The sequence below is a fragment of the Hipposideros armiger genome, unplaced genomic scaffold, assembly GCF_001890085.2.
Source record: "Hipposideros armiger isolate ML-2016 unplaced genomic scaffold, ASM189008v1 scaffold_2, whole genome shotgun sequence".
In the NCBI taxonomy this organism is placed as follows: Eukaryota; Metazoa; Chordata; class Mammalia; order Chiroptera; family Hipposideridae; genus Hipposideros; species Hipposideros armiger.
The window spans coordinates 3,619,448-3,630,931 of NW_017731352.1; the positions used below are offsets into that span (position 1 = coordinate 3,619,448).

General features: G+C 42.0%; 1 protein-coding gene across 1 annotated transcript in view; it reads right to left on the minus strand.

Annotated features, from left to right (window-relative positions):
* The window catches only part of FAM161A (FAM161 centrosomal protein A), a 38,508-nt gene that overhangs the window by 14,665 nt on the left and 12,359 nt on the right, over positions 1–11,484 (minus strand). Inside the window, exons 2-3 of the mRNA XM_019635933.1 lie at positions 11,182–11,420; positions 8,583–9,752 (exon numbers count right to left, since the gene is read on the minus strand). Of these exons, the coding sequence (XP_019491478.1) occupies positions 8,583–9,752; positions 11,182–11,420 (1,409 nt within the window). The remainder of the gene's footprint in view (positions 1–8,582; positions 9,753–11,181; positions 11,421–11,484) is intronic.

Below are 11,484 nucleotides of genomic sequence, written 5' to 3' on the forward strand. Positions count from 1 at the left end.
AATCTGGTAAGACACTAGGAAATAAATCTGAGTAGCTTTTCCCAACAGGAAAACTCAGAAAAGTCAATTGTATATAATAGTTATAGAAATGGTGTTTTTAAAATGGACTAAAAACAGTATACAAGAGGCCAGTTTGTACCACTTGGGGTAACTTTGAGAAAATAAATTAAGGAAAACAAGTTTTCTTCAGTAGAACAGGTGTGTAGAAATTTATTACCAATAAAACTATGACTCGGAGAATTGCATTATTGTCATACAACTCAATTAAGAGAATTTTCTGATATCGTCTACTGTTTTTACATGTGCTGCTCACCATTACCTTATCTGTGGCAATAAATACTTTGTTAACTTCCTCATTCATTAAATATTTAGGGACACCCAGCATTTAGCTAGCTGCTGAAAGATACAAATCAGATAAAAACTCCACCTTTGAGAAGTTGCCAGCTAGTTTAGGAGAGGACGAATACATAAATAATTGACAGCTGACTTTGAATGAGACAGAAACTCCTGATTCCTGCCTATGAGCTGCTCCCAGCGGAGCAGGGAGATAGATGAGTATGTCGCAATATCAGTCACCATGAGAGCTCAGAGAAGGAATGCCTAATATCTGCTGGGGGAAGGGGGAGATAAGGGGAGGGGAAGAGGCAGAATTTGTAGAGGTGAGCCAGACTGGAGACATAAAGTTGGATAACGACAAAGTTTGTAAGATTAGGGAAGCAGAGAAAAACAAAGAAATCCGAGGCACAGTGCTGGAACATTCATCATATGTTACCTCATGATGATGAAACTGGTATACTCGTGCTCTTGATGAGGAAACTGAGGCTCAGAGGATTTAGGTGACCTGCCTTCAATCACAGAGCTAATAAGTAGCAGAGCTGGGATTTAACCCAAATCCCAAGTGTTAGGCTCCAAAGACACACCATACTCCTCCGAAGGGCAGGAAGTAGGAACAGGTATGGTGTGCTCAGAGAGGTAAACAGTCCGAGTGGGGGTGGGGAACAGGGCATATGGAGCACAAGGGAGGATGGGAAACAAGGTGAAAAAGGCAAGTAAAGAGCCTCAACCAAGAGCCTGGGTGGCCAGGCCACTGGCAACAAGGGCCTTGAAGGATGTGAGCAGAAGAGTGACATGATCAGTAATGCTCAGAAGGATTCTCCTGGTAGCAAGTAGAGTGAAGTGAAGGGAGAAAGGTTGGCAGCAGTTAATGAGCTACTGCAAAGGTTCGAGTTAGAGGTATTATGGGTAGAATTAAGGGAGCAGCACCAAGGAAGCTGCTTTGGTAGATTTAGGAGGCTAAATCATCGACTCAATAATGGCCTGGATTGTGGGCAAGAAGTTGAAGATTCCTGTTTGGAGTGCTGCCTGTCTAGGTAGATGCTGCTGCTGCCATTCATCAATATAGGGAGTACATGGGAGTAGAATGTTTTAGGAAAAGGAAACTAACCTCTCTCTTACACACGATGAGTTTGAGGGGATAGTAGGGCAGCCAAAAGGCCAGGAAATAGGTGGCTAAAAATATCTGAGACCTGGTAAGAAAGCTGGGCTGGAGATGGAGATATGGGAGCCATCGATGCACACAGAAGTGGCAGGTGCAGCCTTGGATGTGGATAAGGCTGCCTGGGGAGAGTGTGGGCAGTGAGACAAGAACCTGAGGATAGAAATGTTGGCAAACACCAACAGTTAAATAAGCAGTAAGAGGAGGACTAACATGAAATAGAAAGTGGTCATGAGAAATACAAATACCTAAGTGTATTCAAATGAAGGGAGCTTTTGTTTGGTTTGAGTTTGTAAGATAAGGGAAAGCTTCAACAAGCCTGGAAAAGGAAGTTAGGGCAAGCAGGAGGTGGTTTCCATTTCTCGTGCTACTTACTGGTTACCTGGTTTCAGCCCCCTTATGACCCTTTGAAGATTTAAGGGTTGGATGGAAGTTAAGTGACGTTTCAGTTTAGAGGTTTCTCATGGCTTGGGAGAAAGATTACAGACATAGTGTCAGAATTATTCAACACTAAATTCTGCACTTCTTAGCCATGTGACATGGATACTAATTTTTTGAACATCAGCTTTATGATACATAAAGTAGGTGAGCCAGGTTGTTAAACTATTGTCTCTCAGCTGCAAGCCACCCTTCTATACTCTGCTATGTGATGCTGGGGATGGGACTCTGCAAACCACGTTTCTGCTTTATCAGGTGCAACTCACTAGACTCTGCCAAAAGTGGGGCTAGAGGGAGACCGCAAGCCTGGATGAGAAAAAAGGGACCTATTCCTTCCTGTTAGTTCTGTGTCTGCTTGTTTGCTTGAGTTACCCCAGCAATGGTTCTTCCCCTGAGCAGCAACAGTTCATTCTAGTGGCTGATTCCAGTTCGCAGTTTTTCCAATACTCACACAATCAGCAAAATCACTTTGGGGCCTTTGCACGTGCTGTTCCCGTTTTACTCACATGTCATCTCCTCAACAAGGTCTTCACTGACTACCCTATTTGAAACTATACCCTCTCCCATCACGCATTGTCAGCCTCCCTTTTCTGCTTATTTTTCTCATAAGTACTCACCACCAGTTGACATTCTACATATCTTTACTTATTTGTGTATTGTATGCTTGCCCCCACCAAAAAGTAAGTGTCTCAAAGGCAAGGATTTGTCTGCTTTGTTTACGGTTTTGTCCCCAGTGCAGAGAAAAGTGCCCGGCCAAAGGCAGATGCTCAATAAATATTTGTTGGGGAGCATTTGAGATCTTGCTCCCCAGCATATGTTGTGAGTTTTGGCTCAAATAAAGTCTTATAAAAATTAAATAAATAAATAAATATTTGTTGGATGAATGAATGTACAGCTGAAAAAAAAATATTAACTTTCCACCAAGAGAAGAGGACAGGTATTTCCTCACAAAGGATTTAATCATTCAGAGAAATACTGGTTGCTCTAAAGAGGACTGTTCCACTAAGTATTAAGGAAAGGGCTTACTTTTCAAAAACTATAACTAAAACAGGGAGGATATTCCAAAGGAATGTTTTTAGGCAAAAGCATCCATGTGCTCTCCATTCACTCTTTTAGAACATCCCTTTAAAAGGCCTTATAACAATCATTTTCACAAAAAGGATAAAATTTATTTGGACCTGGGAAACTGTTTGAAAAAGATATGGAAGGATGAGTAGCTTCTAAAGAGATGTGGCAGGTCTGAGAAATTATCTTTATGCACTGACTTCTGATAGTATCCATTCCGTTTCTGCTTAACACTGTTAACACTAGCCTGAACTTTTCAGATAAACTGATCCCACAGTGCTTTACCTAAAACAGATGAATGGTTAATAAGCGGCTTCCAACTCTAATTTCATCCTTAATTGTCTCCACACAAAGAAAACATTTTAGTAGGTCAAATAACCAACACCAAGCAGACTATTCTCCAAGAGCCTAAAATAGCGCCCTTTCCCTTTAATGGTTGGGCTTTTTGTGGAATTGTACATGCAGCCACTAGATTAGAGGATAATCTTACCTAGATTGGCTTGACCCATTTAGATGATGACTCCTTCCAGCACATATGTCTCATCAGTGATCAGCACTCATAGTTATTTGTGGTATAGTCTATCTAGTATCATCTACAATTCTGAAATTTTTGTTAGAATTTTTTTTTTTTTAGCTGAGCCATCCTGCCACCTGTTGGCAGCTCAGTGGCAGCTCAGCTCAGGCTGGGAATCGAACTGCTGTTGCTCAGAGCTTGTACCCTTGAGCGAGCTTTTAACCAACTGAGTCACTCAGCCAGCCCTAGAAATTTTTTTTTGCATTGAAAAGATTTGTAAGGAATGAGGCAGATCTACATGTGCTAACATGGGTAAACCCTCAATAAATGATAACAGAAAAAAGCAAGCTGCAGAATCATATGTATATATAAAATGCTGCCATATATTAAATCATGTACACAGGAGACAGAAAAAAGCCCAAAGGAATATATATTAATTTCAAAACAGTGGCTACCGATGGGGGTGAGGAGGGACCAGACTTTCTTTTTGTGGAGAGAGATGTTAAAAGGGCCTAAGCTTTATTTGTAACATTTGAAATTTTAAAAGGAGAATGTGTTCATGTATTACTCCCATAATTAAAATATAACTTAAAAAAAAAAGAAAAAATGTTTTGTGAATATTAATACTAAATTAAAACTGAACAATTTTTAATGACTATTTGGTCTGCCTTGCACCTCTCATGTTCCTTCTGGAAGGTGGCTCTCAGCCCCCAGTAATACAGCTTACCTTTTCCTTGCTCTTCTACCTGCTCCCGCCCCACCCCCCAAATGCCCACTATAACTCTTTTATTTAAGAAAATAGAAACCATGAGAGGGAAGTTCCCTCCTCTTCCCATCCATAAAACTACCTGCTTTTGTGCCTCTTTTCTCCTTTCTTCCTGCTTCAGGGGTGAAATGTACCTTCTCTTAACAGCATTTGACCCTTTCTGTCATCATTAAAACCAATGCATAGGGGACTTCCACACTTCTATGATAATCCTTCTACCACTGTAGCTGGTCCTTAATCTCTCTCTTAATTTCTCTCTCTCTCTTTTATGTCCTTAATCTCTTTTGTCTCCTTTTTCTCTACCTTACTTCTGCTTTGTCAAACCCACCAATCATTCTCCACAAAGCCAGAGAGTCCTCCTTTTAAAATATGAATAGAAACATGTCAGATCTCTTAAAAGTATTAAAGGACCACCCATTGCACCTTCAATAAACACTCAACTCCTTACCTAGGTCTATAAGGCCCTGCATGATCAGGCTCTGCTTACCTCTCCAACCTAATTTCTCCCCTCTCCTTTTCTTCCCATCTCTCTTTTCCAGTCTTGCTGGCTTTCTTTCAGATCCTTAATCATACAAAGTTCTTCCTCTTCCTATCTTAGGGCCTCTGCATATGCTGTTCCCTCTGCCTGGAATGCTTTTCCCACCCCCACTCTTCAAATGGCTACTTTTTTTCATTTATGAGACATCGACTTAAAGGTTAACTCATTTAAATAGGTTCCCTCCTACTTTTAAAAAAAATTATAATAACCTGTTCATTTCTTTCCCAACATTTACCATCTTATGTTCATTGACTGTTCATTTTTTTTATTATCTAACCTCCCCACCAGATTGGAAGCACTGTGATGATGTAAACTATGTCTGCTTCATTCACCACTGAAGAGTCAGTAACTAGCACTTAATAAAAGCTCAATATTTGATGAAAAAAAAGAAGGCCACCCCATTAGAAAAGTCACTGAAATTTTAACTGTGGATTACAGAATACTGCTATACCCATGTCATCATCAACCACATAACAAGCCTATGAACTGATATCTCCAACTGAGGCTAGGTTCAAGAAACATGCCTCAGTGCCCAATATGGGCAGTTTTGCAAGGGGTGGGGGCGGGGCGATTGGCAAACCAAAGAACTGAAAGAGGCCTACTATGACATTTGGTTCTCTAGTCAGTCTTGTGTGGTGGGTATGGTATCTGAGTTTACTATATTTTATAGATGAGCCAAGTTAATCTTTAAAAATCAAGGTGCAGACGGAAGCCAGCTTGGCTTCCGCACTCTTTCCTGCCTTTTCAGTGCTTTTTTTCCCCCACGCCAGTGTCCTCTGGCTATCAGGCAATAAGTAGCAGATTGTCCAGGTTTGCTTTTGGGTCCTTCAAGTGTAGTGGTCTCAGAACAGTGTCAAATTTATAGGACTTAACTTCCTTTTGGAGGTAGGGGAGTAGGGGATAGGATCCTGTCCCTTTGAAACTAATCTCTCTTAAGGTAATTAAGTTTCTAATACAAATTTGCAGTTTAACAAGGCATTCTGGAAGTACACTGCAACTATGGAAATGACTGACTCCTCTACCACAGCAATCCAAAGTAGAATTTAATCTTTGGGCAGGTTGTTCAAATGACAGTCTCACTGGCAGTAGTTATTATTATTACTAATTTATACAAACTGTTATTTAGATATGATACATTCACTCATTTGGTTCTCATAACATCCCAGTGAGGCAAAAAAGAGAGACAATTATTATAGTTCTTTTACAGATACGGAAACTGAAATCGAAGGAAATTATATCTTAATATCATCTAGCAAATGGCAGAGAATGAGTCATAATCAGGACCAAATCCTTCTCCTCCATTCAAATCTTTTCCCTCCATCACTTTGTCTCTTTTGTTGGCTACTGAAACTTGTGTTGAGGGAAAGCTTTATCATGAATGGAAATAGCCCCAGGACTCACTCTGGTTCATGTTCAGGGTCTCAATCTGCCTTACTCTGGATAACCTCAAGTAGTTAACATCTGTTGGTGAAATGCTGCCCGTAAAAGATGTTGCTACAGATTTTCTGATTAGCAGTTTTAGTGTAGTTTAAAGAGATTAGAATTCCAAAATAACCACTGATTTCTACTAGCCCTAGGCCACAATGTTTTGTATCCGAGAGGCTTGGGTAAATAGTATTAAGAATCTTTAACTGGGGGTAAGGAGATTTAGAGCTGCAGATAGATAGTTAAAATTCAATGTTTCTATATTTTAAGGGAATAGAGCAGATGGCAGACTCGGCCCTACACCTGGTGAACAGGTGTTCAGGACACATGTGACACTGAAAAGTGATCCGTGAAAAGGCTATCTCACCCCACCCTGAAGAGCCATTTAGGAAAATTGGTCCTCAGTAATTTGCTTCTCTGGATACTTAACTACTGTATCTGTGTCCGATCTAACCACTGAACTCTTGATGGTTTTAAATATTGCCTCTTATGTATCGTGTTAAGATGCTCTAATAACCAAGACCTTAAGGTGACAACAAAACACACCTCTAACAGAACAGTTGATTCACCTGAGTTTTATGGGTTATCCTATATGGGGTAGATTAGGCTCCCCCAAGTTAAAAAGAAAAGGGAGTATCTACTTCTGACCGATGCTGGAGCATAAGGAGTAAGGTTCTGTACTTTGCATTCTCTAGTCTAAATGGAGTAAAGTAAATGCTCTCCAAGAAAATTTTACAACAATCTCTGTGGTGAAAATTAAAAGGCTTTCCAACGCCTCGGTTTTGAGGGATTTTCGTGAGGGACAGAAAGAAGGTGGTGGGCCAGGATTACCCGGTAGGGAGGGCGCCGCGTTTCCCAGCACGTCGCTCAGCCCAGACGCGGACCGGCCTGCAGCCAGCCAGCCAGCGCCCAGCCCCAGCCCACGTCCCGCCCCTACCTTACCAGCGCCCGCGCCGGCCGCACCGCCTCCTCCTGCTCTTCCTGTTCCTCCTCCTCCTCCTCCAAGGCCGCCGCCGCAGCCGCCTGTGTCTCTAAGGGGTCTTCGCGTTGGTACTGAGCGACCTGCGCTGTGGTGTTGGGATTTACCGGAGTTTGGAGGCTGGAGGACTCCAGCTTCGCCGCTGGGTGCGAGGCGGCCATCAGCTCGCCGCCGAGGCCTGAGCGCCCGCGCTGGCCCGGGGCTGGGAAGCTGGTGCAGCCTCAGGCTACCCGACGGCTCCCTGCTTGGGGTGGGCGGTTACTAGGGGCACCGTAACTAAGGACGCTACAAGGGCCGCGAGGGGCCAAAAGTCACTGAAAATCCTCGCACGCTGCGGGAGACGCAAGGCGGGTGCTTCCTGGATAATGGGAGTCAGTACTGAGTCTCTGCTGGTTTATTAGATGGTTGGCAGGCAGAACAGGGCATCTCTTCCCCAGCTTCGCGCCTCGCCGCCTAAACGCAGACTTCTCACATTATACTAATGAAACTCGTTCTATGAATAAAGAAAAAAGCGCATTTTCATTCATTGAAATAACATGTTAAAAGGAGACGGCGGCGTCAGAGGAAAGCAGGGGATATTATTGTGTGGCGGTCTCAGAACAGTGGCAAGATTTGCATCCTGTTACCTAACATGGCTTCCCCCGGAGCCAGAGAATGGAAAGGAGTGCGGTATTTTACTTTGATTGACTGGAGAGCTACCAGAAACCGACCAATCCAAAGAAGGCTGTTAGGTACGCGATTTTTTTTTCTTGGTCTGACCAATAAAAGCCCAGAGCTGGGTGGAGCCTAGCCTACCCACCAGTGAGTGACAGTGCAGGTGTATAAACCCGGTGTTTGCTGCTTGTGTTAAATAACTTCGTTGTGGTGGTGTTGGAAGTAGCGTGCTCCCAACAGTAACCACAGACACACCTCATCTCCACTTCACCCCATCAACATTCCCCACTCGAGATTTGGGCGCTTCAAACGGCACCTTCCTTCTAAGCCACGTGGCTGTTAAGAGAGGCCTAACCTGAAAATAGCAGATTTGGTGCAGTCTCAGCCACCTGCTACCTAAAACCCAACTACCTGAGGCTGAGGCTGCCGTAACTTTCCCTGTCTGTTGTCCAGCCTCCTCCTACCTCCAGCTCCACAACCAGCTATGGGCCATCACCACCATAAATTTAGAGTATGCAGCATGTGCTGTCTAGAACCCAACTCTAAGGTCTGAGCCCTTCTTACCAAGCCTTTCTTGTTAGCAGGTCTGGAGAGTGAGCACCTGCAAAATCCCCCACATTCCCCCACCTCTTTAAGCTGCTGTTGGTTTGAGNCGCTGCATACACTATTTTAGCAACCATAAGTCAGTACTGTCAGCTAGCTATTTACCTTGTGGCTTGTTCTCTTCCTCTAGAAGATACTGTGGGCATCGGAGGGCTGCAGTTACAAGGCACACGCTTTGCACTTGCACTTCTTACTGATGACTTGTGCCTTGGAGACAGATAAGGCCAACGTGTTTCTTTTAAATTTTCTTCATCTGCTTCAATGTCTGCCAGAATTTTCTCTCTTTTAGTGCCTGCATGTGACACTGCATGAAGATCAGGTGGTTTACAGGCTGTGAGGAGTTTTGGACACTTCTCTTCTGAGGGGTGTTTCTCACATCTCTCATGAAGTTCTCCAAAATCAGCAGTTTGGCACCTGACCTTCTGTTTACACTTCAACTTTTCAGCCTGTTCAGAACATTTGGGCTTCCTTGCAGCAAAACTTCTGCAAGTTGGTCTACAAGGCAGAGGAGATGAATTTGCTAAAAGCTCCTGGGCTCTCAGCTGTGCTGTAATGTTTCCACAGAGCTCTTCTTCTTTTAACCTCTCACTGGTAGTTGAACTGTAAGTAGATCGAGGTATAGGTCTGGCTTTAAATCGATTTGTTTTCTTTTTAGACTTAAAAAAGTCTCTCAGTTCCTTTTCCCGGATTGTTTGCTTCTGTTCCTCCCTTGCGATAAACTTAAATGGTTTTTGTGAGGCCAAAAGCGCCTGCTTGTTTTTCTCCTTCATAGTCCTCCTCCGTTCTTCATTTTGCTTGACTATGTCATGATAAAGAGGGAGAAAGACAAATGCTGGAACTGGATTGGCTCGGAATTTTTTCTTACACTCTGAATCTTCTTCCTGTTTTTTGAGTAGTTTGAGTGCCTTTTCAATATCTGACTTAGATTTCATGTTCTCTTCTTTTTTCTTCTGTTCTCTAATCATCATTTGGAAAGGCTCAGGCACTGTAATCTTTGGCACCCATTCTTTTGGTTTCTTCTTTGTTTTTTCAACTGCCGGGAAGTCACCATCTTCACATTGAATATAATCTCTAACAGAAAAGTTTGTCCACATGTTGTTGATGAGCTCCTTAGCATAGGTCATCATTCTCTTTTTCTCAGGATATTCCTTTTCTAATTTGGGCAACTCATCTTCAGAGGAACTCATAATCAAGGAGTAAGAATGACCCAAATCAGGCTCTGAAAGTGATGTCGTTAAGGAGACATGGTCATAGGAGTTCTTTTCTGATACAGACCTAAGTGAGAAGATTAGGATACACTTTTAGTTGTATGTGACCAAATATAAAAATTAAGAATTATATATTTTCTTAGATCAAGGTATAATCAGTTAGAAGACAGGAGCTGGACAGGGCTTGTAAAAATTATTACTTTTATTTAGAATAGACCTGGAAGATGCCTATAAAATATCTTAATTCAACACCCTCATTTTATAGGGGAGGAACCTGACAGCTGAGGTTCCTTGTGTCTCTAACCTCTATTGAATTCTCCACACGTTTTCCAGAGTCACCATCTTAAAACAAACATCTGATCATGTCACTCCCTTTCTTAAAACTTTTCCATGATTTGTCATTGTTATGAAGTCAAGTATAGATTATAAACCCCTTCAAAATCAGACTCTACCTACCTTTCCAGTTCCACCCCTTGCCTATCCCTATCCCTAGTCACCATTCGTAAGTCATATTCGTAAGTCACGTCAAGTTCCTCACACACACCATGATTTCTCATGCTGCCATGCCTTTGCACACGTGGTTTCTGCTGCCTAGAAGGCCACTCCTTGCTTTCTGCATCTGCTGCAGCCATTCCTCCTTCAAGACTGAACTCAGATATGACACTTCAGTAGGAAATTCCTGCTGTGTCCCTCCACTGACACCTTGACATGATGAACTGCTTCTTCCTCTGTCTGCATAACACTGTTACATCATGTTTATTACAATTTTTGGTTCTCAGCTAGTCTCTGAGTTCCTTGAGGGCACCTTGATTTTGACTCCTCAGCGTCCAGGCAAGCTCTGGCACACAGGAGATGCTCAATCAGTGCTGACCAACTGGATGAATTAAAAGACTTGCCTCAAGTTTCAAAATCAGTGACTTTACAGCAGAAATGGGTCTTGAAATTACAGACTATTTTGAAAACTTGAATCAGATTTATGTCTCAGTCCTGAGCCCTTTGTACAATATCTTTAATGAGCCAATGTTAATCCACATATTATAAAGGGCTTTTAAAATTAAATTTTAATATTCATTAAAAATGGCCCAGAATAGGGCCGGCTGAGTGGCTCAGTTGGTTAAGAGCTCGCTCAAGAGTTTGAGCTCTGAGCAACAGCGGTTCGATGAAAACTAACTTCGCCCTTTTGCTCTCTGAGTTCCCTTTCCTCTTGGTTAAGTTCTCATCAAAAAAAAAAAAAAAAAAAAAAAATGGCCCAGAATAAATATTCTGATGATGTCTGCAGTTCTATGAATCATAGGTCAGAGAGAAAAGAACAAATAGCCACCAAATGACCCTCAAAACAAGAACTCATTAAACATTTTAAATAAAATCCCATCTCCATATATCATTAAAAGTACAAAGGGATATTTGAGAGAAAATATTCTGAAATAATTTTGTTCTACACTTTTAAGTATACATTTTATTTTACAGTCCACAAATAACATTATGTACAAACTTACGCAGAAGAGACACTAGAAGGTTCTTCCCTGATGATCATTGGCTGAACTTCCTTTAAATTTAATTTATTATGGTACATTTTCTCCAACTTTGCCATAGTTTCCATGTGGGCAGCCTTCAGCTCCTCTAGTTTCCTGAAATATTCTTCATTAGAGTGGCAAATATCAGAAAAGTCCACGAGGTCCTCACATCTTATATGTGTTTCTTCATTTACCCCAGAAACATTGATGTTAAAATCAGCCTGATAGGAGGACAAAACCTGTTATATGGTATCTGGAACTGAAAGACAAATGAAGTTAACACTG